Source organism: Typopeltis vanoorti, chromosome 11, assembly GCF_054136105.1.
Source record: "Typopeltis vanoorti isolate ZY-2024b chromosome 11, IOZ_Tvanoo_1.0, whole genome shotgun sequence".
Lineage (NCBI taxonomy): Eukaryota > Metazoa > Arthropoda > Arachnida > Uropygi > Thelyphonidae > Typopeltis > Typopeltis vanoorti.
Window position 1 is genome coordinate 78,080,011 of NC_143559.1, and position 25,621 is coordinate 78,105,631.

Genomic DNA, 25,621 nt, shown 5'->3' on the forward strand with positions numbered 1-25,621 from the left:
TGTCATCTGCAAGATATTATATTCCTTCCAGACGTCTCTAAGGGTTTCTCACTCTCGGTAGCATCAACAGGCTAAGAAAAATTATTTCTTAAATAATATTCCTTCAAGACAGCAATAACATCTTGGTCCATGGATTGCAAAAGTGAGGTAGTATTTGGTGAATGTGTTAATTTGGATGACCATTGTAGTACGAGTAATCACTATTTGCATGCATCGTAAGCTGAGGAATAACTGTATATTGCACTAGCATTTAATAAAAGTTACAAATAATATTCTAGGGCACACCAGAATATTGTTCTAAAAATCATGAACCAGGATGACTAAACATACACATGTAACCACAGTAATAAGATTTTTTTAATAAGCAAACAACAACATGGACAGGATGTTATTGCTGTCTTCAAGGAATATTATTTTAGAAATAATTTTTCTTAGCCTGTTGATGCTACCGAGAGTGAGAAACCCTAAGAGACTTCTGGAAGGAATATAATATCTTGCAGATGCAGAATGAGACAGGTGACATGTTAATAATGGAATCACGTATGTTAATTTAAATGTCTTTATTTGTAAAATATAGAAAATTTCAGGTCATTTCCTATATAAGATATAGGAAAATAGGGGTACTTAAGAGTCAAAGCTGTATAACTGAGAGAAGACTTCCACATAGCCTATAAAGGAATGCGGAGAACCGACCAGGGCTTCTGACCTAATGTCCAATCCTCACCTTCTCGTGGTGCACCCTGTTGAGTATCTACTGGATACTGCACGAACGAGAATGGGCTAGCAATTTGTGATTTAACCGACCAAATTGTATTCTTATCGGCTTAAACCAATATACAAAATGATAGTACAACATGATAAAATTTCATGCCGGCTGGGGCGTTGCCCGGTTAAACAAGGCCCCCGTTGTTTTCGCCGAACCAAGGTGAACAGCGAAAAGTCAGCTACTGGAACAAATCTGAAAGCACACCCCAACTCAATACCACCAGAGTTAAAGATCGGTACTATCAACATAAGAAGCCTGAATGGCAAAGAAATGGAGCTAGCTGAGGAATTAGATAAGTACCAGATCGACATAATAGGGATGACTGAAACAAAAACTGGTTAGATCTTTCTGAGCAATAAATACAAAATGTTATATTCAAGCAAAGACAATCAAGGAAAAGAAAGAGTAGCCACAGTATTCAACACAAAATACAAGGCTAATCTTCTTGAATGGCAGGCAGTCTCAAGTAGAGCGATGTGGGCAAATATCAGAATGGGGAATTGGACAATGAAACTTATTTGTGTCTATGGGCCCACAGAAGGTTTTCTACTAAGGTAGAAATGGAGGAATTTTTTCATGCTTTAGAGAAAGCAACTGACACAATGAAAAAGGAAAAGTTGGTCCTTGTTGGGGATCTAAATAGCAGAGTAGGAAATGATTGTCAGATATACAAAAATATTTTGAGAAAATTTGGAGAAAAGAGCAAAACTAATAATAATGGCAAATACCTGTTGGATTTCTACTCAGGACATGGACTGGTTATTACTAATACCATGTTCCAACATAAAAATGTGCACAAATTCACATGGAGAGAAGAGGCAAGAAATAAGAAAAATCTCATTGACTATGTTATTGTTGATAGTGATGTTTTTTCTCCCTGATGCAGGACACCAGAGTGTACAGAGGATTTGAAATTGAAAGTGATCACTATTTAGTCTTGAGCAGGATAAAATTGAACTTCATATATTGAAAAGAATAATATGTAAGAAAGTTTTAAAGTGAATAAAAGTCGAGCAGCTCTCAGATGTGAACTGTAGACAAAAATGCACAAAGATTATTGAAGAAAAAATAAGAGTTTGAGAACAGGAACCAAACCTTGGAGATTCAAGGTTTGGTTCCTTTGGTTCAGGATGCATTAACTAAACTGAATAACTGTTTTAACAAAGTTGGCTTGAAAATCAGCAATAAAAAAAAAGACAAAGTCTATGATTTTAGGCAGGAATGTGAAAAACATTAGCTGTATGTTAAACAGGGAATTTATAGAACAAGTAAAATATTTCAGCTATTTAAACCCAATTTTTAGTAAAGATGGCAAATTAAATAAGGCAACAGAATAAACAAAGGAGGTATAGCAAGGAGTCAATGGAATACAGTTCTATTTTTAACTATTTTAACTTTTAACCTGGATTTGACAGCTGAGTTAAAAATAAAATTATTGATTAAAGATTAGAGATCACAGATATGAGAGTTCTGAGAAAAATTATGGGAGTGAACAGATGGTATCAATGGCAGAATCATATTAAAAATAAGGATATTAGGAAGAAACTTGATATTGTTAGCATTCAGGAATGCTTGAGCAGGAGTGTTATAGTCCAGTACATATCATTATTATTTTAAGGCATCTCCATGGAGTCTGAGATTCATCGTGAGAAACCCAAATTATCCGTTATACACACAAATCCTAATTTTTAGTGGAACCTATGGCATAGTAATTAAATAATAAAGTAACACGTAAAAACCACAGTGATATCTTTAATTAGTAAAAGGACAGACATTTCGTACTAAAATTAATAGTACATCTTCAGTGTCTGTAACAGTAATAGGAATGGAATACAGGCAAAATGTTCGGTGGATCACCTATTAAAATACAATTGTTACCGCGTGCTAGGAAATAATAGAAATAACAAATTGAATCTATTAAGATAAATGGTTTTTTACATAAGATAAAAGTCTCCCAGATCTTTGAGAGAGACATACAGTCATTTCTATTTAAATTCGGTCGATGTAAGATATTTTCATAACTTTCTTTGAATAAGCGTTCATATTTGAATCTGCATCTATGGAGGAGAACTGCTTTATCCCACTGGACACCATGAGTAGAGTCAATACTGTGCTGTGCCAGACCAGACTTCAGAGGTTTGTTATAATCAATATAATATTGATGTTCTTTTATTCTTTTTTCCAAAGAACGGCCAGTTTGTCCAAAATAAGATACATCGCATTCACAAGGTATTTGGTAAATGCCCGCCGAAGATGGAGAAAACAGTTTATCCTTTGTAGAAGGTAATAAAGAAGAAATTTTGTTGATAAGAATATATGTTGGAATCAATTGATACTTTTTTAGAATTCTACCTATAGGTTCTGAGATTCCTGGAATGTACGGAATAGGAACTCTGCGGACTGTTGAAGAAACTGTAGGTGTTGGAACATAAAAGTCAAGTATCTGTTGGATTTGATTGGAGTTGTAACCATTTGATTCCATTAACTTTTTAATGATGGAAAGTTCTTGTTGTAAGATTATTGGGGAAGAGAAAACTTTATGTGCTCTATGAATTAGAGATTTAAGAATGCCAAATTTTTGTGAATGTATCTGCCAGTAAATGTGGGTTTTTGAAAGATGCTTGTAGATAAGGTACCAGAAGACTTTCTAGTAATTTCACACAAATCCTATCATACCTTTCCTTCAATCCATTCACTGTCAGGGAACTCACAATCAATTCTGGCAATCCATTCCACTTACTCACCACTCTCCATGCAAAAAATCTGGTCCTCACACTCCTACTAACCACACTCTTACACAACTTCCACAGATTTCCCCTAGTTCTCTATATGTCATATACTGAAAAATTTTACTTGCATCAATTTTACATAGAATGGGACAGGAAAGGTTAGCAAACCAAGACCAAGATCTAGGTGGATTAATACAATCAGAAGTGCCTTCATCATATCATATGTTCGCTGGGCTTCCACAGATGCTCGGTGACTTGCTAACGTCCTCATGTGCCACACCAGGCCTCACCATGTAGTTCTGTTGTATGCTTTTCTGGAGACTTCAACTCTCTGAAGATCAGTCACTCCATACACACACACACCATCCATCCATCTCATTAACGGTCTACTCCTTCCTCTTTTTCCAGGAGCTTTACCTTCTATTACTGTTCTGAGAAGTCCTCCTTCCACCCTTTCAATGCATCCAAAATATTTTAACTTTCTTCTGTCAATATCCTTAAGGAGCCTTAAAGTTCTACTGATCTTTTCTAACACCCATTCATTTGTACACCTTTCACCATATATCCTCGAGCCTTCTGTAACACTACATCTCAAAAGCAGCTATCCTTTTCTTATCTGACTTCTTTAGGTTCCAAGTCTCACATCCATAAGTTGCTGTTGGAAAAACAATTGCATCCAAAATCCTCAACTTTGTTCCCATGGAGATAGAAGATAGATCCATCCTTCCAGATTTTAGATAAGTCTCTGACTGTTATTTTAGCCATTCCTAATATTCTTCTGACATCATCTGAACAGCAATTCTTTACATTAATAATGAATCCTAGGTACTCAAACTTGCTAACTTCCTTAATTGTTTCTCCATTAAGGTATACTTGTTTCTCAAGAGCTTCCCTGTTTGTATTTCCTTTGAGAACCATAATCTTTGTTTTGCTAGGATTGAGTTGAAGTCCTCTGTTATTACTGATCTTTGTTAACTTTATCAAAAATTTGTCCTAGTTCTTCCTTGTCATTACAGAGGAGTATGATATCATCAGCATACCTCAGATTACTGATCAATCTACCACCTGTCCTAATTCTAGTCCTGAACTTATCCAATGCTTCACACATGATCCTCTGCACATATGTTAAATAAGTGAGGAGAAAGTAAACATCCTTGGCTAACTCCTTTTCCAACCTGAAGCCAATCAGTTAATCCAACACCTGTTCTTACCATGGCTTCATGCTCCCTGTACAAGTTAACTATCAACCTGATAGTGTGTTGAGAAAAACCCATTCTTTTCAATACTTCCCACAGTTTCACATGCTGAACACAGTCAAAAGCTTTCAAGTAGTCTAAGAAACACATTACCAGAGAGAGAGAGAGAGAGTATAATTCTGTATATTTTTCTATGATCTGTCTAAGGCAAAGGATCTGATTTCTGGTGCCCTTACTTTTCCTAAAACCTGCTTGTTCTTTGGGCATCTCTGCCTCAACTTTGGCCTCAATCCTATTTAGCATGATCTTCAATAAAATTTTGCTTGCATGAGATATTAAGTTAGAAGTTCCTTAGAAAACCAAAATATCTAACAATCATAGAGTCAAGAAGATAATACCACTGTTTTTCTTATAGTGTGGTATGTATGCATTCCTAAAAATCCACGGTAAAGAAGTTTGCACAGGAAAAATAACAGGACTTATGGAAAAAACAGAATTACACAGGCAGAACCCGTATATTCTCATAACGCTACACTAATAAATAAATGAATAAATAATAAATCCAACAAAACTAACACTAGAGTATTTAAACATCTTTAATTCCTAATAAATAAAGAAACACATGACTACAGTAAATACTGTATTTCTATAGGTCTCGTCTCATTTAATTGGCTTTACAGCACTTACAGTTGCTCCTGATAACTAAATTTCTTTTATTTTCACAACATTGTCTATGGCAGTGTGCCATGTAAATTTCTTTATGCCCATTGTTCTGGTGATGTCAAGTTTTCTCATTTCTTTCAAAAGATTTCATTATATCAATATTTAAGGCTTTCCTTTTTCGTTCACTACTTAGATTCTTAAGGAATGCTGTTTTAAACACTTTTATCAAGAAAGAACAGCACAATGGGATGAGAGAAAGTGAGAGGATGAGACATGCATGTGTTTTGTATATTCCTCTGTGGGTGATTTAGCCAGGTGATATTTTTCACATTCACCTGGTGTTATTTGGTAGCACAAAGCATAGTCACCTTGTGAAAAAGTTGCATATGAGCTAACACAATTTTGCATTTTGGCGATTTTATTCCCTATTTATCTATTGCATATGAACAAATTTGCACATTACAGACACATTGTAGGAGAAACACTGGTATACTAATTTGTAGGAAAACTGTTGACAGAAAATTAGTAATAATGTAAGCTTATTATGTTGTACTACAGTGGTTGGCAACTGTGGCTTGCAAGTCTCATGCAGCTCTTTAACTTTTCACTCTAACTTTTAACCTATATGTATAACAAGCACATTTCTGCAGACACTTCTCAGTTTAGTTTGCCTGCACATCGTGAGTCAACTTTCTGCAAAGAAAATTGATTCAACATCTGCTGAATCAACTTTCTGCAAAGTGTTGAAGGTTAATTGTGGCTGTGGTGAATATAAAATAGTGAAAACAAGAGCAAAATAATATCCATGTGTTTTATGTGACCAAATTATATTTGATGCATGGAACAGCTTACTGGATACATGTAAATTTGAAAATATTTGCAGTTGAACTGCTCTAAGCTTTTAGTTTGACGTATGTTTGTGGGCAAATATTTTCATACATAAACTATTACTAAAATTACATCAATAAACTGTCTGAATGGGACAAGTCCTTCAGCATGTTTAAAGATGGAAATTATGGCATACTCACGTAATGTTGAGAGACTCACTCAAGAATTTCATCAGGAAAAGTCACGTTAATTCATACCTAATTGAATTGAATGTTAGTTAGGTTTTTTTTTCAATATTAATAAATAATATTTCAAAAAATATATTTTTTTAATAAAACACATCCCCACTCTATTCCATTTCTTAAAAAACTTGTCTCCTCTTTCCATCTTGAGCTGCAGTGTGGCTCTTCAGATTCTTTTTTAATTTTAATTTGATTAAAAATGTCTCTTCACTTAAAAAAGGTCGTCAACCTCTGTCGTACTATCATGTAAGGAATTTGATAACGATGTTTTTAATTTATAATTCCATATATTTACATTTTTCACGAGTATACATGAAAATGCATAAAAAATATTTAAATACCTGAAAACTGATAAGCTGGACAAGAGCAGTAATTGGCATTTTTCAGGCAAATATAGAGCAGACCAGAATATGCAGAAACCTGGAACAATTTTCTGCCGCTAGGTGATGAAATGCACGTAACACTTCTGTGATCCAAAAGATCTAATGCTGGTACTAGAGGTGCTTTAAAAACATAATGCAGCCTAAAAATGGAAATCATCATCAAGGTTTAACATGCCAAATGAAACAATCTTCTTCTTCTTTTTTTTTTTAAAAAAACTCAAATTTAAGTATGATCCAATATTTTTCTTTAATCATAAAGGTATCATTAAGACACCATCCAAAAAATAGACAGTGTATACAGAAATTATAAAGGAAAGTGACCAAAACAAAATAAAAAAAGGAAAAAGAAATCAATTAAAAAAAAAGACTACAATTCAAAGACTATTAAACTACAGTAAATGATTGTGATTTGAGGTATCATTAGTTATCTATATTTTAAATTTTTGTAAAATTGAGGCAATCATATTTATTGAGGTTTGGTAACTATTTTATGGATGAAGGATTTAAGAAGCTAGCTGATTTATATTTTCACTCTTTTCCTTTTTTTCACTGTCAAGCACAGTGAGTTGCACATGGCATGATCTCTTAAGCCAGTTTTGCTGTTGTGGTATCAGATGTATTGTTTTATGTTCTTTCATTTAGAACTGACTGTCCCTATCTGCTAAAGAAAACTGGATTAAGTTGCCCTTAACTCACCCATGGAACTAATAAATGATAGGTTAACAATTTTTTTTGGTTAGGATTCACAAGAAAAAAAAAATTTGCAAGGAACTGTAAACCTTCAAGGATCTCTAAGATCTCCAGAGAATGCTAGATGAATTATCAACTGGTTATAGTTAAATTTAAGAGGGACAGCATTAATATGGTTAACTGCAATAATGAGAGAAGTGTGGTTATAGCAGATAATTTTAGCTATATACAAGTAGCAGATAAAGGAATGCTAATTTCATCAGTAAAAGTTCCAATAATTTAGGACCCTTTCTCTAAGATCCCCAGAGAATGCGAGATGAATTATCAACTGGTTATAGTTAAATTTAAGAGGGACAGCATTAATATGGATAACTGCAATAATGAGAGAAGTGTGGTTATAGCAGATAATTCTAGCTATATTATGATAGAATTATCTACTACAATTAGTTTTGTGCTGCTATACTTTTGCAAGGAAATATGGTAATATGATGTAATTGTTTGTGGATATAAATGTGTGGTTAAGCTTCATTAAGAAATACAATCATTATTAGGGTGACATGCAAGCAAGTATCACACACACAGAGAGAGAGAGAGAGAGACTATTATTATTAGTTAATAATAATAACAACAATATCTGAAATCCTGTGTTAATAATATATGATTTTCACTGCCCAGAGCAAGACCACTACCTTGCTTACTAAAAGCTTGAAGTGGCTTGGAAAAAAAGTTCCATGTTTTGTCTCAAGAGCAGGTTTCCCAAAATCTATTAACACATACACCATCTGTGATACTATATGTACAATAGGTTTACAACTTTTTGGTGATGAGATGCCTATAAATATATATATATTACATTTAAAATTAAACATTTTTTTTAACTGTTTAATCAAAGGTAAGCATACATAAAAGGAATTCCTTTAATTAAAAAAAAAAAGATAGGAATGAATTTTAGTATCAGTGAAGTGAATTAGGTTACCTAACCCTGCTGCAGATCATGTTATGTATACTAACATTTAGAGAGTTGGTGATATACAGTATATATATATATTTATTACAACTCATGTCTGTTTCTGCAGTGCAGATTTCACATGTAAGAAAGAGGACTATAGTTATCTCAACTGTAGATGAGACCTGAAAGAGGATCAGTGATGTAATTCATACTTTACCATAGATAATGTGGTAGATTATGAAATATCTTTTGACCAAATAAATCCTATATTTTTCCTTTTGTTAATTTTTCCATAAATTATATGAAATGTAGCAAAGAAAAGTAAAACATAACCTGCAAGTGCTTTTTGGCGTGGCGTTTGGTCTCTAATCTGGAAACATTACTCAAGAGTTCCAGATTATATAACTCTTAGCCCACTCATGGTAATCAAAATGCATAATAGATTCCCAAAAAATATATTTTCTTATTACCTTTTTGTAGGTGAGATTCAGGTGGGAAAAAAAAAAAAAAAAAAAAAAAAAAAAAAAAAAAAAAAACTCCAGAATTCATAATTCATATTTACTAAGAACGGAATGATTTTTGAATCATATATTCTTATCTATCCCATGAAGGATCATATATTATTCGCTTGAACAATATTGGAGAAAAGTTATTATTATTATCTGAACTCCATGGAGTCAAAAGACTCATTGTGGAAAGTTTATGCTCTCTCATGCCAAAAGATCATCAAACTGTGCTTTGAACCTGTTCACAGTTTCCGCACTCACCACACTTTCAGGAAATGTATTCCACTCACCAACCTGCTTCTCAATCCCCAGCTCAAACTCTCCTTATGCAGCTTCCACTAGTTCTACCCTTGCCATCCTGTACTCAATGAAATATCTTCTCCACATTAATCTGGTAAGGCACCAACTTATGTCTCAATCATATCCCCCTCTTCTTCTTCTATTCACTAGGATCTGTAAGTTGCATTCCCTCAATCTCTCCTCATATCTGACACTAACTTAGTAAACCTTCTCCAATACATCCTCATCCCCTGGAAAACCAGCAACCAAATCTCTGCACAGTAGTCCATATGTGGCATGATCAAAGCCTTATACAAGGGAGCCATAGCTTCTTTGCCTCTGCATGTCAATGTCATCCTCATTACTGCCATAATCCATTGGGATGTCCTTACAATTTTAGCAATCTGACCACTAAACTTCAAGTGTCTGTCCACCATCACTCCCAGATTTCTCATCTCCTTCACCTCCTTCAAAATTTCTCCATTAACTGTATACTCTGCATCCTAACTTTGCCTATCAAATTTCGAGACCTCTGCAAATTTCACTTTGCAACATTAAACTGATAACTCTAATAATCTGCCCACTCACATACTCTATTCAGATTCTCCTGCAAGTCCATGTTTGCTCTATTTCTCATAGCCTTTCCCAACTTTGCATTATCGATGAACAGCTCCAGTTAAGCTGGCCCAACGTTATTAATGCAGAAGTTAAAACAATAATGGTCTAAAAACAGATCCCTGTGGCACTCCACTAGTGATACCACTCCTCCATATACAACTTGCTGATACCCATCGGATAGCCAATTAGCTTTCCAACTTACTAGTCTGTTATCTAATCCCATTTGTTTAACTACCCACTTGTCACATGGCAGTCTATCAAAGGCCTTTGGAAAATCCACGAGTACACCACTGTATATGTATCTCCTTTATCAAGTGAGTTTATCACCTGTTGTAATATATAAGCAGATTGGTGAAACATAACCTCCTCTAACAAATCCATGCTGACCATCATAAAGAATACTGCTATTATCAACCCACTTGTGAATCATAGTCCTCATCAACTTCTCTAATACCTTAACAACAATCCTAGACACATAGGTTGGCCTATAATTTGTAGCCCCTAGTCTTATCCTCCTGCCTTTGTAATGTGGAATAATTTTTGACATCTTCCATTCCTCCGGGACTCGCCTTGTCACAAGATTCATGTTAAATAGTAGCAGCAAAGGTGCTACAAATGCTGTAGGGCATTATCTCAATGACACATGGCAATATACTGTCAAATCCTACTGCCTTATTAACATCAAGTTTACTAATTCCTCATATACTCGTTCACCATCAGTCCCTCCTTCACCATACATTCTGCACTCCAGCTTCTCCTGTGTTGCCTTCACAAGGATGAAATATGCTGATAAATCGATCATTGAATAATTCAGCTATATCCTCTGCATTGGTTACCAATCTGCTAATGTCATCAACTAGCATCATCCTTCCATAGTCATTTTCCCTTTACTTGCCACATATTGAAATAACTCACTAGCTCCCTTAAAGGCTTCTGTGTAATAAATGAATAAAAATGTTTTTCTTAGTATATTCACAAGTTTTTATTAAAGTAAGATTCTATATCAGTTTACCAGTTTCCCAGGATCAATTAACTGACAATAAGTTATATAATACATGAAACAAATACAGTAATCAATTAATTATCTAACCAGAGAACTGTCCACTCTGGTTGGATAACTGAGAGATTACTGTAATCCAACTGTTTATTAAGTTCATCATCAAATTCCTGAATATGTACCTGAGGGTACATATTCAGGAATTATGATAGCACTAGATGAAAAAATTACATTATTACTAACGTCTGATCAACAATTTTCCTCCAAATTAATCTGTTATCTGTCAAGACCCTAACATTATCAGATTCTTATATTTCTGTCTTCTAAGGCACATTTTACTGTATCAATCCAATCTTGGTCTTCCACTGGATTTTTTTTCCTGCAAACTTGGCAAAGAACATTTGTTTTGCAACTTTGCAACTCTTTGCTCGTCCATTCTGTTTAAGTGACTATACCATCTGAGATTAGCTCTGCTAACACATTCCTGTATACAAACAATGACAAGTTCTTTCCTAATATTGTCATTTTAAATGTGATACTGCTAATGATGTCATCTTTTCACTCTCCTAATCTTTCTCAGAACTCTAATATCTGTGGGCTCCAGTCTTTGATCAAGTGTTTTATACTTTTTAGTATATACTGATCCCATACACGAGAAGTCGAAGGACCTATAGGCACATCAGTGCCGTGTGCAGATGAGGACTGAGATAGAAGTTTATTGATTCATTTTTTTGGAGAGTTGCAGGTTGAGTTGTTTGGGAAAACTTCTTGAGAAAGGCTATTCCAGAAGACATAGGTGTACAGAATAAAAGAGGATGAACAGAAGCAGGTTCAGTGTGTTTGCAGTTGCACAAGAAAGGGGATGCCAGGCATTTGCAGCTCTTGTATTAGCAGGTGCAACAGAAAGTAGAGGAATGATGGTTGCCATTTCACTGGAACACTGCACCTGTGAGATAGAGGCCCATGAAGAAGAAAATAGAGGCTTCATTATGCTTTCATATATTAACTCTATTTTGATAAAACTGGCAAAAACATTCAAAGAATATAAAATCAAAGTAGTACCCCTTTATCAAGATGTGATCAATACTCCAATCCACAAAACCTCGACATAGCCCACTTCAACATCTGGGCGTTTATGGCTATGATGTGACTGCCAGTAATCTTACTATGGACAGACAGAAAAATTAATTGAACAAAGTACTGAAGTCTTAGCTTTGTCATCACATGTGCTCTCTTCAGCTGACCCACAAGACACTTTGCAAATGAGACATCAAGTGCTATGGGATAAATCTAAACTATTACATAATTATTGTGACATGGAGAGAAAAATCTGGGAATCTTTGGAAATTGCATTAGATCCTAAACATCTATTAACCCAAGTATCAACTTGTCTGAATACATCCTAACCATCATTAGCCAAACAAGTAAACATGCACTATGTAAAGAGCTGGTGTGGAATGGGGGGGGGGGGTACAGAAACTGCGACACTGGACAAAGAAACTTTTGCTTGTTTTTTTCAATTCCAGGATGAATTAGGAGTAAATTTACAAGTATTTTTAATGCATTTGCCATTCCTCTGTTGCATATTGTATACAATATATAAAGTATATTGTATCTGTAGATATGTATTACAAGAACAGTTTTCCTGCTTGTGGAAGAAATCCTGCCATTATCTCTGTATGAAATGAGCTAATTCAGTTGAAGAGCATCTACAAAAGTTCTTTGCATCTTAGACAGGATTCAACGCAAGTCTTTCTAACCATCATCCTTAATGATGAACCAATTATGCACTAATAAAACAGCTTTGCTAATCTAAAATAAGTAAATACATTCCAGTATATAATAAATAGAGTTATGGTTATTAGCAATACTTTTTTTCAAGTTCACTGCCTGTTTTTTTTTTTTAATTAGAATACTTTTCTCATTAAAACAAAAGCAAACATATAATTTAGCTTTCAGTATGTAATACATTACAATGTATTTAAAATTTTGTCATTTTAAAACATTTGATCTCCTATAGCACCAAAATTATACTCACGCTGAAAGCACTTCATCTGTCACTATAAAGGAAGAAAAAAAAATTTTAAAATACAAAATGAAAAGATACATCAACTAAAAAATACTTGCATGAAACTATCTCATATGCAAAAATATTAATTGCAAAAAAAAATCTGTAGGCTTCAAAAACAAGCTGCTAAGTGAAGAAGAGGGGCATGATAGAAGCCTATAAGTTATTAAAGAGGTTTTTACAGGAGTGACACTAAAGACTTTTTTCATTACATGGTAGGAAGGGAAAGAATGAGGACAGGGATTATAAGGGAGAATAAGATGGCATGGACTGGATTAGCAGAGATGCACCAGAGTCAGGAGAGGTGAGAGGTGGAAGAATCATCTGGTCTGGCTTAGCATGAGGCAGGAGATGGATTTCTTCTCAGTAAAAGAGGAAGAGAAGCATTATTAGAATACAAACCAGTCAATGAAAGGATAATAATGGCAAGATTTGCAGCAAGACCATTTAACATTACAGCAATTCAGGTCTATTCACCTACTTTGGAAAGTACTGAACAAGAAATATAGTTATTTTATAGCAATTTGGAAATAACCTTGAAATCAGTACCAAAGAAAGATATACTAATTACTGGAGGATGCAATTAGTATATCTTTTAATTAATTGAAGGATGGGAAAGAATAATGGGCAAATGGTAATTTGTAATTTGTAACACACATTTCCAGCAAAAAAGACTGCAGGAAGTAGACATGGTGGTCACCAGATGGAAGAACCAAGAACATGCTAGACATGATACTCATAAACAAGAGATGGGACACATCAGTTCAGCATTGCCAAACATTTCAAGGAGCAGACATGGAATCAGATCATAGCTTAGTGATTGCCAATATCAAGTTGAAATTCAAGCAACAAGTAAAGGCAGTTTCAGAATCAGAGAGATATGAAGACACTGAGTGAGGAAATTACAAGAAAAGTGTATAGAAAAGTGCTCAAGGAAGAAATCCATTCAGAAAAGGAACTGGAGGATAGAAACAAAAAAGTGGTGTCTGCAATCTAGAAAAAAGTGGAACAAAGTCCCACAGACAGAAAAAGCCAAAGAAGAGGTGGATCTCAGAGGAGACATTAAAGATAATTCAAGAAAAGAGCTTTAAAGGTTACTGTGAGATTTCTGTGGAAAGGGAAGAACAGTATAGAGCGAAATGGAATGAAGTGAAGCAGGTGGCTAGAAGAGACAAATCAAAATAGCTAGAGGAACAATGCAAGGATATCAATAAATACTTGGTGAATACAGAACAAGAGATGTATATATGATGATCAGAAACATCAACAAGAAATGGAGTCCAAAGTAAAGAGCCATAAATAATAAAAGTGGTCAAATCTTGATGAACACAGAAGAAATATGAGAGAGATGGACAAGATACTGCTCAAAGTTATATAAGACAGAGGGAGATTCTGAGGTCCAAAAGAAGTTAAATGATTAATTGAAGACTGCAAAAATTACAGAAACAGTAGCTCTAATGAGTCATGTAGGAAAAATACTTATGATGATATCAACAGAAAGAATAAGGAAACTAATGGAAGAACATCTAGAAGATGAGCAAGCAGGATTTAGAAGAGAACAGAAGTACTGTGCACCAAATAGTAATGTCAAGATTAATTGTAGAGAAAGCTCTATGTAAAAATAAAAATGTTTATATCTATTTTGTTGACTTTCAGAAAACATTTGACAGTATAGATCAGAAAGTGGCATGGACTGTACTTAAATCTTATGGAGTGGACAAGAACATGATACGTCTCTCCTGCAGAGGCTGCTGTGAGAAACTGTAGAAAAATAGGAAGATGGTCACAGACAAGGAGATCCAATATAACCAAGCATCTTTATCCTGCTTTTAGAAAGAACAATGGATGTCAATAATGGATAATACAAGGGGGAATTTCAATTTAAGGTATTAAGTAGTACTAAGATAAACAACTTGTGATTTGCAGATGACATAGTCATTATTCAAGATGATGAAGAGGAATTAGAAAGAACAGTATGATGAAGTTCAGTGAAAAAGGAAAGAGATATGGACTTATAATGAACATCAATATAAAAAAATAAAATAAATAAATATGGATATTATTTCTGGGAAGACTCCCATGTTACTCCTCTTAACAAACTATTATATTTACGGCTATTTTGCCTGCTTCTGTTTAGGAGTGCCTGTTTAAATGTCATGTGTTCAGACGACAACCAAGCATAGTCAAAACGGGCCGCACCCCGTCAACCCCCCTTCCCCCTCCCTCTAAAAATCAGTTGCTGTTTTCAACCCCTTTCACCCTTTCCCACCCTATATAAATATAAAAAAATGCTCCGCCCATCCCTAATAATATAATATATATGTATATATATATTATTCAAAAAACCCGGTTTTTTCCATTTCTATTTTAATTCTCCCACATTGCCTACCCCCCCCCCCCCACACACACACAGTAGTTTGCACATCGCAGAAAGAAGAAAAGCCACAACACCCAGAAAAAGGTATGTGCAAATTTCTCTTCCTTTATGCTACATATATTTATTGGGAAATATACATCTACAATGCCCTAAGAATCCGTGAGTAAAAAGCCAATGACATTTAAACAGGAGCACTCCTAAATAGAAGCAGGCAAAATAGCCGTAAATATAATAAATATATAAAATAAATAAAAAATAGTGATGTTTGGAGAGAAGAGGATGAAAAAGCAATTAGAGATCAACGGACAAAAGACTGGAAGAGGTTAGGAACTTCGTATACCTAGGAAGCAACATATTACATGATTTAGACTGTAAGAAAGAAATAAGATCCCAGATAACAAAAGCTAAAATAAACCTACATGCAATGGACAAGATATGGAAAAGTAAATCAGTAAGTCTTCCCATAAAGCTGAAACTGTTGGAAACATGTATATTCACAAGTGCTCTCTATGGTTGTGAGACACAGGTAATGGTCAAAGACTGTGAAATGAACACTGGTTTTTGAAAGAACATGTTAAAGAAAGATTATTTAAATTGGATGGGTACCAAAGGTAACAAATGAAGAACTGTATTGCAAAGTAAATTGCAAAGAAATCTAATGCAGAAAATAATTCAAAGGAAACTAAAGTTTTCTGGATATATCTGCAGAAATGGATAACAGTAGAAAGATCAAAAACCTTGATACTTGGTACAATGGACAGTATAAATAGAAGAGGACAGCTAAGGCAAGAGTGGGTCAACAATGTGGAAAGATTTTGTAGAATTTGAGTCATCTGACAGTGGACAGAGAGAGGTGGCAAAGGATGGTGAATCAAGCATTGGACCCATGAGCAATGACGATGAATTTGACTATGGAGATCTAGAGTGAAAGGAGGGATGGTCACAGACAGAGAAAAGGAAATGGAATTTATATAGTTGTTAAGATATAATTACCTGAGATAGCATGTAACAAAGAAGGACATGAGGTTCGAGAGTACTGGATTTGGTGGTCATAGCACCAAACTTGGAAGTTACTAATCTTGCTACATTGCCTCTGCTTGTGAAAAATTATCAAGTGGTTTTGACCTGCATGTCTGGAAAATTGACAGACATGCATAATTTTCTGTTAAGAAAGGGGCAGGGGTGGAGAAACTGAATGTGGAATTAAAAAGTGGGTGATTATGATGAGCTGAGGAGTCAGCTTTCAGCAATGCCTTGACATAAGAATTTGTTTGGCTAATTTGCTTATACATTTCCTGGTCACTACATCCATATTACCAGATCCATAGCAACATCCAACGAAGTATTTCATTCTATTCACTCCTGTCTCACACCATACTGCCTCAAAACCACTACCACTATTTCCCCCTTGCATCTCTACCTTGTGTGGACATAAGTATTACTGTGGGATAACTGAATGCAGAATGTGGTATTTGGATACATTTCTTAGGTGATATTATCATAAATTCATTGCTTTTGTTAGCACACTGATGTGACATGGTGGTGTAAGGTAAATCATTCATATTTCTGCATAGAAGACAAAATAAATGCTGTGGATTTCTCAAAAATGGTATGGAGCTGAATGTAGTATGTATGCATGGGAAGATGTCATGAATATTTATGTAGAGAGGCTGAATATGAGAAAAGAAAGAGTGTGTAGGAAATGCAAAGTTTAAAAATGAGTAGGGAACATGCCAGCATAACCAACACAGCAGTTGAAGACTGTTCGAATGCTCAGAGAGAGTGTGTGAGTGATAGTGAGGAAAAAAGTTCGACTGATGATAAAATGCTTGATAATGACGTTGAAAAACAGAGTGAAATTAATGATAATGAAAAACAGAGTGCAATTAACAGTAAGGTGGCGAGCAGGAATGGCAGCAAACGTGTGGTTGGCGATAAAATAGTGAGAGTGAATGATAGTGAAAAGAGGATACAAGATTTGAAAGCTGAGGTGGATGGGAATGAACTAGTTAGTAATGAATCTGGAGGCATCCCAATCAGCGAGCATCAAATCCTGCAGCCATGTATTTTGCCAGGTTGTGACTGAGGGGGGGACCAAATACAGGGGGAATGAAGTGAAATTAAGAGAATTGCAGATATGTATGGAAAAGTGAAGAAGATGAAACCAAATGATGTCAGCATGAAAAAGGAAACGAGACCTGTGAGGGGCATTGTATGCTGATTCGATTATTAGAGGTGTGATAAAGGAGATGATTTACAAGGTTGTTTTCCATGAGATAAAATGAATAGAGTGACTGAGGCATTGGATATGTGTGGAGTAAGCAAGCAAAGGAGTTGGTATTGGTAGTAGTAAGGACAAATCACTTGACTAGGTACAAGGATATCAGGAGGCTGTTGAGAAGGATAAAAGATAATATTCTGATAGGAAAGGCAGTCAGTGGGTTTTCCAGGTATGACAATGATGAGATAAGGTGGAGAGCAAGAATTATGAATGACATATTAGCATATATGCATATAAGGATGGAGAGAAACAAGTGCAATTTGTTAATGTGTGGAATGAGTTTGAAGGAAGAACTGAACTGAACTGTATAAATGATGGACCACATTTGATTGGTTTTGTTGTGAGTCATTTGGAGAGACTGCTGCGAGAAGGAAGAGTAATGAGTGCAGAGAATGAATCTGAGCAAGCAAGAAGCAACATAAAAGAGCGGGAAAAGTAAGGAAGGAGAGACTGAAGTGGTGCTTATGAGAATGAGAGAACAAGTGTGCAAACAAACAGGGAAACAGGGAGACAGGAGAACACAGCATGAGAAAGGTTGATGCAATAAGAGGATGTGAATGTGTGTAGACAAAAAGAGAAAGGAGTGACCTGCGATGTAAGTAAAACAGATTTGAAGGTTCTGGGAGGAGTAAGGAGAAAAAGAAATGGCTTGAGGAAAGTATGGAGAGGTCACATCTAATAAGTGATATCAGTGAAATTTGTTATAGATCCAGGAAAGAGCTGTTATGTTTGTATATGAATGCTAGAAGTATCAGAAACAAAGGAAACCAAATGGTTGTACTGCTTGAGTTTGTTCACCCAAAAATTATTGGAATAAGTGAAACATTGTTGGATGAGGATGACATCCTAACAGGAATAGAGATGGAAGGGTATGATGTATTTCATGAAGATAAAAAGAATAAAAACGGCAGTGGAGTGTTATTGATGACAGAAAAAGAGTGATGCCCATACAAGGTGGAGATGCAAGAGGAAAATAGTTATGTCTATATGAATGCTAGAAGTATCAGAAACAAAGGAAACCAAATGATTGCATTGCTTGAGTTCGTATGGGCATAACTCTTTTTCTGTGAAAAAGAGTTATGCCCATACAAGGTGGAGATGCAAGAGGAAAATAGTGATAGTGGTTTTGAGGCAGTATAGTGTGAGACAGAGGTGAATAAGAATGAAATACTTTGTTGGATGTTGCTATAGACCTGCTAATGTGGAGAGTAGTGACCAGGAAAGGTATAAGCAAATTAGCCAAGCAAATAGGAAAAGGGTGATCGTTATGGATGATTTTAATTAAGAGGATAACGAGATAGTAACTGGAAGTAAAGAAAAGTAGAAGCAATGTCTAAATGTATTCCATAGGTCAGAGAGTTAAATAAGGTAGGTGGAAAATAGATGAATGAAAAGAATTAAGAATGTAATACAGAGAAAAAAATGATTATGGAGGCAACATAAGAGGAATGGTGAAAATCAATTCCACAAGGAATACGAACAGGATGACTCAGTTGGTGAAGGTAGCAAAATTTCAGTATGAGTAGTTATGAGTAATGAAGCCAAAAAAAAAAAAAAAAATACTACGGAGTTCTTTCAATATGTAGAACCAGCAAAAAAAAAAGAATGATTATGGTAGGATGCCAATGATCGGAGAAAATAGTATAAGGACACCTGCTGCAGAGAATATAGTTGAGATATTTAATCAGCAGTTCATAAAGGTCTTTTATTGTTGTGAATGTGACATCATGGAGAGTCTGAGAACAGTGGATGATGAAGAAGAGAGACGGACTGTGAGTAAGAAAGCAGTATATGGAGAATTAAGCAAACATGATATTAATAAGACTGTGGGAATAAAACTTTCAAGACTGTGGGAATTTATGACATATCACCTTGTATTTTGAAGGAATGGGCCAGGAAGTTGACATCTGCCTTGACATATTTGTTTAATGAGTCTTACATTCAGTCAAGTTCCAAAGGAGTGGAAGGAAAAAAATTGTACCATTTCATGAAGGAGGCGATAGAATTCAAGCATCAAATTATAGGCCAATCTGTGTGTCAGGTGTTGTGATTAAAGTGTTGGAAAGAATCCAGAATTGGATTGATATCATATTATCTTTGATGAACAGCATGGATTTGCTAAAGAGAAGTCATCTTGTAATAACTAAGTAATCTACTTAGTTATTACAAGATGAGATAACATCTTGTAATAACTAAGTAATCTACTTAGTTATTACAAGATGAGAGCAGCATTGGACATGGGAGATGGATACATCATACATAGTAGCATACTTAGACTTTGCAAAGGCTTATGATATATTACCACATGACAAGTTGATAGTCAAACTAGAGCAGATGAGGGTTGGATATTAGACTAGTGCATTGGACTTAGTATTCCAAGGTGAATCAGACAGGAATAAAATGGTCTTCATAAGAAAGATTCTGGTAATTGGACCACATGTTTATTAAGATAAATATCAATAAAAAATAAAAATAAAAAACTCGACAAGTTTCGTAAGTCGCTTGACTTACATCTTCAGGGGTCAAAGTTAACTAAAAGTTTAAACAGAAGAAATGAACAATACTGGATGCTGTCATGTTCTGTTGTTCACGTTCAGATTGTCCGAGGTCTGACTTGGGTATATTTTTTATCAATGCTGACCAAACTTGGTGTAGAATTAGGCTCTGGTTTTTGTTGCATTTCGTTGGAATTTTAAGCATGTTTGCAGCTTCTTTAAATTTTCTTATATAACATTTTTTTTTAATGTAAGACATGTTTGTTTTTTGCCAGAGTACATTATGGCCAGTGGAAGTTGTATGGTATGCTAGGCTTGATTTGTGTTCTCTTCTTTTTTGGACGTCTTTTTGGTGTTCGTTGATGCGAATTTCCCCTGATCTTCCTCGTCTGGACTATGTAGCAGATGCCACAGGAACAATGAATTTTATAAACACCTGGATTTTTTAAAGGATGATCTGTAGGTTTTGGGGGATGTAGAAATCTTGAAATTTTTTCCAGATGTAGAAAAGCAACTTTGATGTTATGTTTGTTTAGTAATTTGGCCATTTTGCCTGTAACATTCTTGATGTATGGAAGCGTGATTGCATTCTTGAAATCTTGCTTTTGTGAGATGCTTGTAGGAGATGTGTTTGAGGATTCTTTTTATTGTCTTAGGTTCATAACCTTTTTTTTTGAGGATCTGTGTTAATAAATATTGAAATTCTTCATTTCTCTGTTTTTCTGTGCTGGAAATATTATAAGCTCTGTCCCTCAAGGTTTTAATTAAACTTATTTTTTGCAAGGGGTGGTGGTGTGAGACCGCATTAAGAAATCTTCCTGTGTTGGTGGGTTTTCTATAGATGGAGAAGGATAATTTTTTATCTTTTTCCTTGACTTCTATTAGGATATCAAGAAAGGGAACTTTTTAATTGTTCTTCTTATTCCAAAGTAAATTTTATGTTGTTGTGTATATTATTCAGGTAATCTTTGAAAGCAGTTAGTTCTTCTGTTGTTGTTCCTGGCCATATGATGAAAATATCGTCTACATAGCATAGCCAAATTTTCGGTTTTTTTATGATAAATGTTTAAAGCATTATTTTCAAAATGTTCCATATATAGGTTAGCTAAAGCCATGGAGAGAGGGGAGCTCATAGCCAGTCCTTCTTTTTATTACCAAAATTTGTCTTGATACATGAAAAAAAGTAGTTTTTATGCAATGTTTATAAAGTTCTACGATGTGCAGAGGAAAAAGGTCTTCAAGGAGATTCACTGTTTCATTTCTGGGAACATTTGTAAACAGGTTGATTACATCCAAATTTGCTAAGATGTCTGAAGGTCCTATGTATATATCTTTTACCTTCTCAATAAAATGTGCACTGTTCTTAATGAAAGATGTTGTATTTCCTGTGTGTGGTAATTTGCTATTACAAAGCAAATTACCACTCAGGAACCTACCTTACATGGAAGAATACACAGCCCTCAAAGAACTAAAATTAGACAAATTTATTGTTATACAGGGTGTTCGGGATAAATTTGACAGTTTCGTAAGGAAAAAGAAAATCTTCTTTGTATCTATTAAATTTAATGAATTGACAAAAAAACATTACAGGCAGAGTTAATTACAATACTATCAACAAGATTTACTCAAAATAACCACCATTAGCATCGATCACAGCTTCAATTCTGCTTCGGAACCTCGAACAAGCTGATGCTACAGTCTCCCTGGGAAGGGCCGCAAAAACTGTTTTAATTTTATCCATTAACTGGGCTTTTGTATTACTGGAAGTGCGATTGGTGTCTTTTTCAACTGCGCCCCATACAAAATAATCCATGGGGTTAAGGTCTGGGGAGTTTGGAGGCCAAACATTTGGACTGGTGAAGTCGTAGAAATTTTCAGACAACCATTTTTGACTTTTCCCAGAGGTGTGGCAAGGGGCCGAATCCTGCTGCCATACATACGGCCTACCATTGGCTACCCTTGTTATCCAGGGCTTGACTACAGTTAGCAACTCCACGAACAAAGCCCGAATTCCAATGCCAGGGTTCTTCAACACCTGTTCCTGCAGATTTGCGAGGAATTCTGCTGTACGAACGCAATCAGATCGTCTGCTAGGGATCTTTCTTCTTGCTACATCCTCGTAGTCACCATTGCAAGTCTCTAGTTCATGCCTGATTGTTTTTACTGTATTCAGGGAGCATTGGGCAGCAGTCGTAATATCCTTATTTTGATGGCGGGCACAAATCATCATGATACAAGTTATTCTCTTCCATGATTCAGGTGGGTTCCAGCTATCCATCCTTTCTGACATCTTGTATATGAATGAAGAAGGGTCCAAACTTTTAAATGAAGAGAAGTGTGTGTTAATACATGTAACTTACGGAAAAATATAATTAATTATAAATATGTCAAATTTATCCCGAACACCCTGTAATTAAGGCAGATAAAGGGAATGCAACGGTAGTTTTGAACTTTGAGGATCATAACAAAAAAATGAAAAGAGCTCTACAATCTAACCACCTATAGGTTCCAAAAATATATGGTGTTCCAAAAATACCCAAGATAGGTATTCTTTAAGACCGATAGTGAATGGAAGAGACTCTCTGACCTCGAATTTGGCAAAACACCTCACCAACATGATTTTACCACACATAGGAAAAACAGCATCTTTCATTAAGAACAGTGCACATTTTATTGAGAAGGTAAAAGATATATGCATAGGACCTTCAGACATCTTAGCAAATTTGGATGCAATCAACCTATTTACAAATGTTCCAAGAAATGAAACAGTAAATCTCCTTGAAGACCTTTTTCCTCCGCACATCGTAGAACTTTATAAACATTGCATAAAAAATACTTTTTTTCATGTATCATTACAAATTTTGGTAATAAAAAGAATGACTGGCTATGGGCTTCCCCCCCCTCTTCCTAGCTTTAGCTAACCTATATATGGAACATTTTGAAAATAATGCTTTAAACATTTATCATAAAAAACCGAAAATTTGGCTATGCTATGTAGACGATATTTTCATCATATGGCCAGGAACAACAGAAGAACTAACTGCTTTCAAAGATTACCTGAATAATATACACAACAACATAAAATTTACTTTGGAATAAGAAGAACAATTAAAAAGTTCCCTTTCTTGATATCCTAATAGAAGTCAAGGAAAAAGATAAAAAATTATCTTTCTCCATTTATAGAAAACCCACCAACACAGGAAGATTTCTTAATGTGGCCTCACACCACCACCCCTTGCAAAAAATAAGTTTAATTAAAACCTTGAGGGACAGACCTTATAATATTTCCAGCACAGAAAAACAGAGAAATGAAGAATTTCAATATTTATTAACACAGATTCTCAAAAAAAAATGGTTATGAACCTAAGACAATAAAAAGAATCCTCAACACACCTCCTACAAGCATCTCACAAAAGCAAGATTTCAAGAATGCAATGACGCTTCCATACATCAAGAATGTTACAGGCAAAATGGCCAAATTACTAAACAAACATAACATCAAAGTTGCTTTTCTACATCTGGAAAAAATTTCAAGATTTCTACATCCCCCAAAACCTACAGATCATCCTTTAAAAAAACCAGGTGTTTATAAAATTCATTGTTCCTATGTTATCTACTACATAGGCCAGATGGGGAAGATCAGGGGAAATTCGCATGAACAAAGACCAAAAAGACATCCAAAAAAGAAGAGAACACAAATCAGGCGTAGCATACAACTTCCACTGGCCATAATGTACTCTAGCAAAAACAAACATGTCTTACATTAAAAAAAATTGTTACATAAGAAAATTTAAAGAAGCTGCAAACATGCTTAGAATTCCAATGCAATGCAACAAAAACCTGGGCCTAATTCTACACCAAGTTTGGTCAGCATTGATAAAAAAATATACCCAAGTCAGACCTCAGACAATGTGAACATGAACAACAGAACGTGACAGCATCCAGCATTGTTCAAACTTAGCATTGCACTGAATCTGCATTCGGGTATTTAATTTAATAATCAGTTAGACAGCCACAACTGCATAGAATGAACTATTTTGAGTAATTTCTCATTTCTTGAGAAATCACTCAAAATACCTTTGACCCCTGTAGATGTAAGTCAAACGACTTACAAAACTTGTCGGGTTTTTTTATTTTTATTTTTTATTGATATTTATCTTAATAAACATGTGGTCCAATTATCGGAATCTTTCTTATGAACTGCTAAACCACAGAAACCTGCGCCTACAAAAATGGTCTTCATTTCCTAGAGACCAGATTGTTACTATCTATGGTAGAAGGCTGTTCTTGGATGGTAAAGTTAGGTAGATGTAATGGTGAGGACATTCTCAAACTGATCTGAATGGCAGCCTCTCCCAGTCAGGTCAACTTGGCCTTCTTTCTGCCAAAGAGGCTCTGATACTATCAGTGCCATTCCCACTATCTAAGGATGTTTTCCTAGTTGACGAAAATGTCAAATAGATCTACTAAGTGGTGAATTAGATGACTTCAGTTCCCAATAAAACACCACCTTGCTTAATGGGAAAGGAGGGTCTGAAACAGTTGATGCTATGTTTAGTCACAGAGTAGGGGTTCCAGTTTGTCTCTCCAATCTTCTGACATGCAGTGTGGGTAATACCTTTCAAGAACAGGCCAAGACATATAGCAGAGCTCCATAGCCGCTCTCCATCTTCAAGGGTACAGCAAAAAAGCAGTTCCATAGGCTAGCCACAAGATAGTGTGTGTGTGGGGGGGGGGGGGGCTTCCCCATCACATGGTTTCAGAATGTTGTTGACATGATGTTTCCACAAGGATATTGTCAGAATGTAATTTTTCATAACTGTTTTGGGAGAACCTGAACCCTTTTGAATAAAGAAGAGTGACATTTTCCTATTGGCTTTTCACCTGTTAAATGGATCATAAGAAAAACTAGTAGATTTATACTCATATCACATCTTTTGTTTTTTCACTTCAGTTATCAAATGATGTATCTATGGTATCAATACTTAGTTGGGACCTGGTTAGGGCCTATGAAACATTTGAGGATGAAGAGTTCATGTTCAAGAGATTTTTTGGTAAGCACTAGAGCTACCTGCCATGGAGCCACACATGGATGTCCACTGACCAGCAAGCAATGACTGTGCTCAGGCGAGGAATGGCAGGACTACCCTGAATGCTATACCAGCACCACAGCAAAGTCATGAGTCCTGTCCCTGGACAATGTGGTAGGAGACTTACAGGCAAGCTCACTAGCTGACTAATCCTGAGTAGACCATCCAGGACCACCTGTTTTGTTAAAGCAGAGGCCAAATTAGTGCAGGACTACAAGGATCTCTCCCTTTCTGGGTGACCACAGGTCATGCCACATGGTAACCATGGCAGCAAAGCATAGGATCCCAATGATGGTGTGGAAAACAGGATGTGAAAAACGACTCAAGAGAAGTAAAGCAAAGAATATGGGAAGAAAAGCAAAGAAAAAGAGAAAGAATGAAAAGGGCATCACTTGAAGATCCCTCCACCACGAACAGCTGCCTGTGCCCACAGCAAGGATGCAAGCCCATATACAGCCAATCCT

The 25,621-nt window shown here is 35.5% G+C and overlaps 1 protein-coding gene across 4 annotated transcripts in view; it reads right to left on the reverse strand.

Annotated features, from left to right (window-relative positions):
- LOC150101769 (zinc finger SWIM domain-containing protein 7-like) overlaps positions 1–25,621 on the reverse strand; it is a 49,266-nt gene that overhangs the window by 6,801 nt on the left and 16,844 nt on the right. For all 4 annotated transcript variants that reach the window (XM_090400315.1, XM_090400317.1, XM_090400316.1 and 1 more), the window contains exons 3-4: positions 12,885–12,906; positions 6,766–6,947 (exon numbers count right to left, since the gene is read on the reverse strand). In XM_090400315.1, the coding sequence (XP_090256441.1) occupies positions 6,766–6,947; positions 12,885–12,906 (204 nt within the window). The remainder of the gene's footprint in view (positions 1–6,765; positions 6,948–12,884; positions 12,907–25,621) is intronic.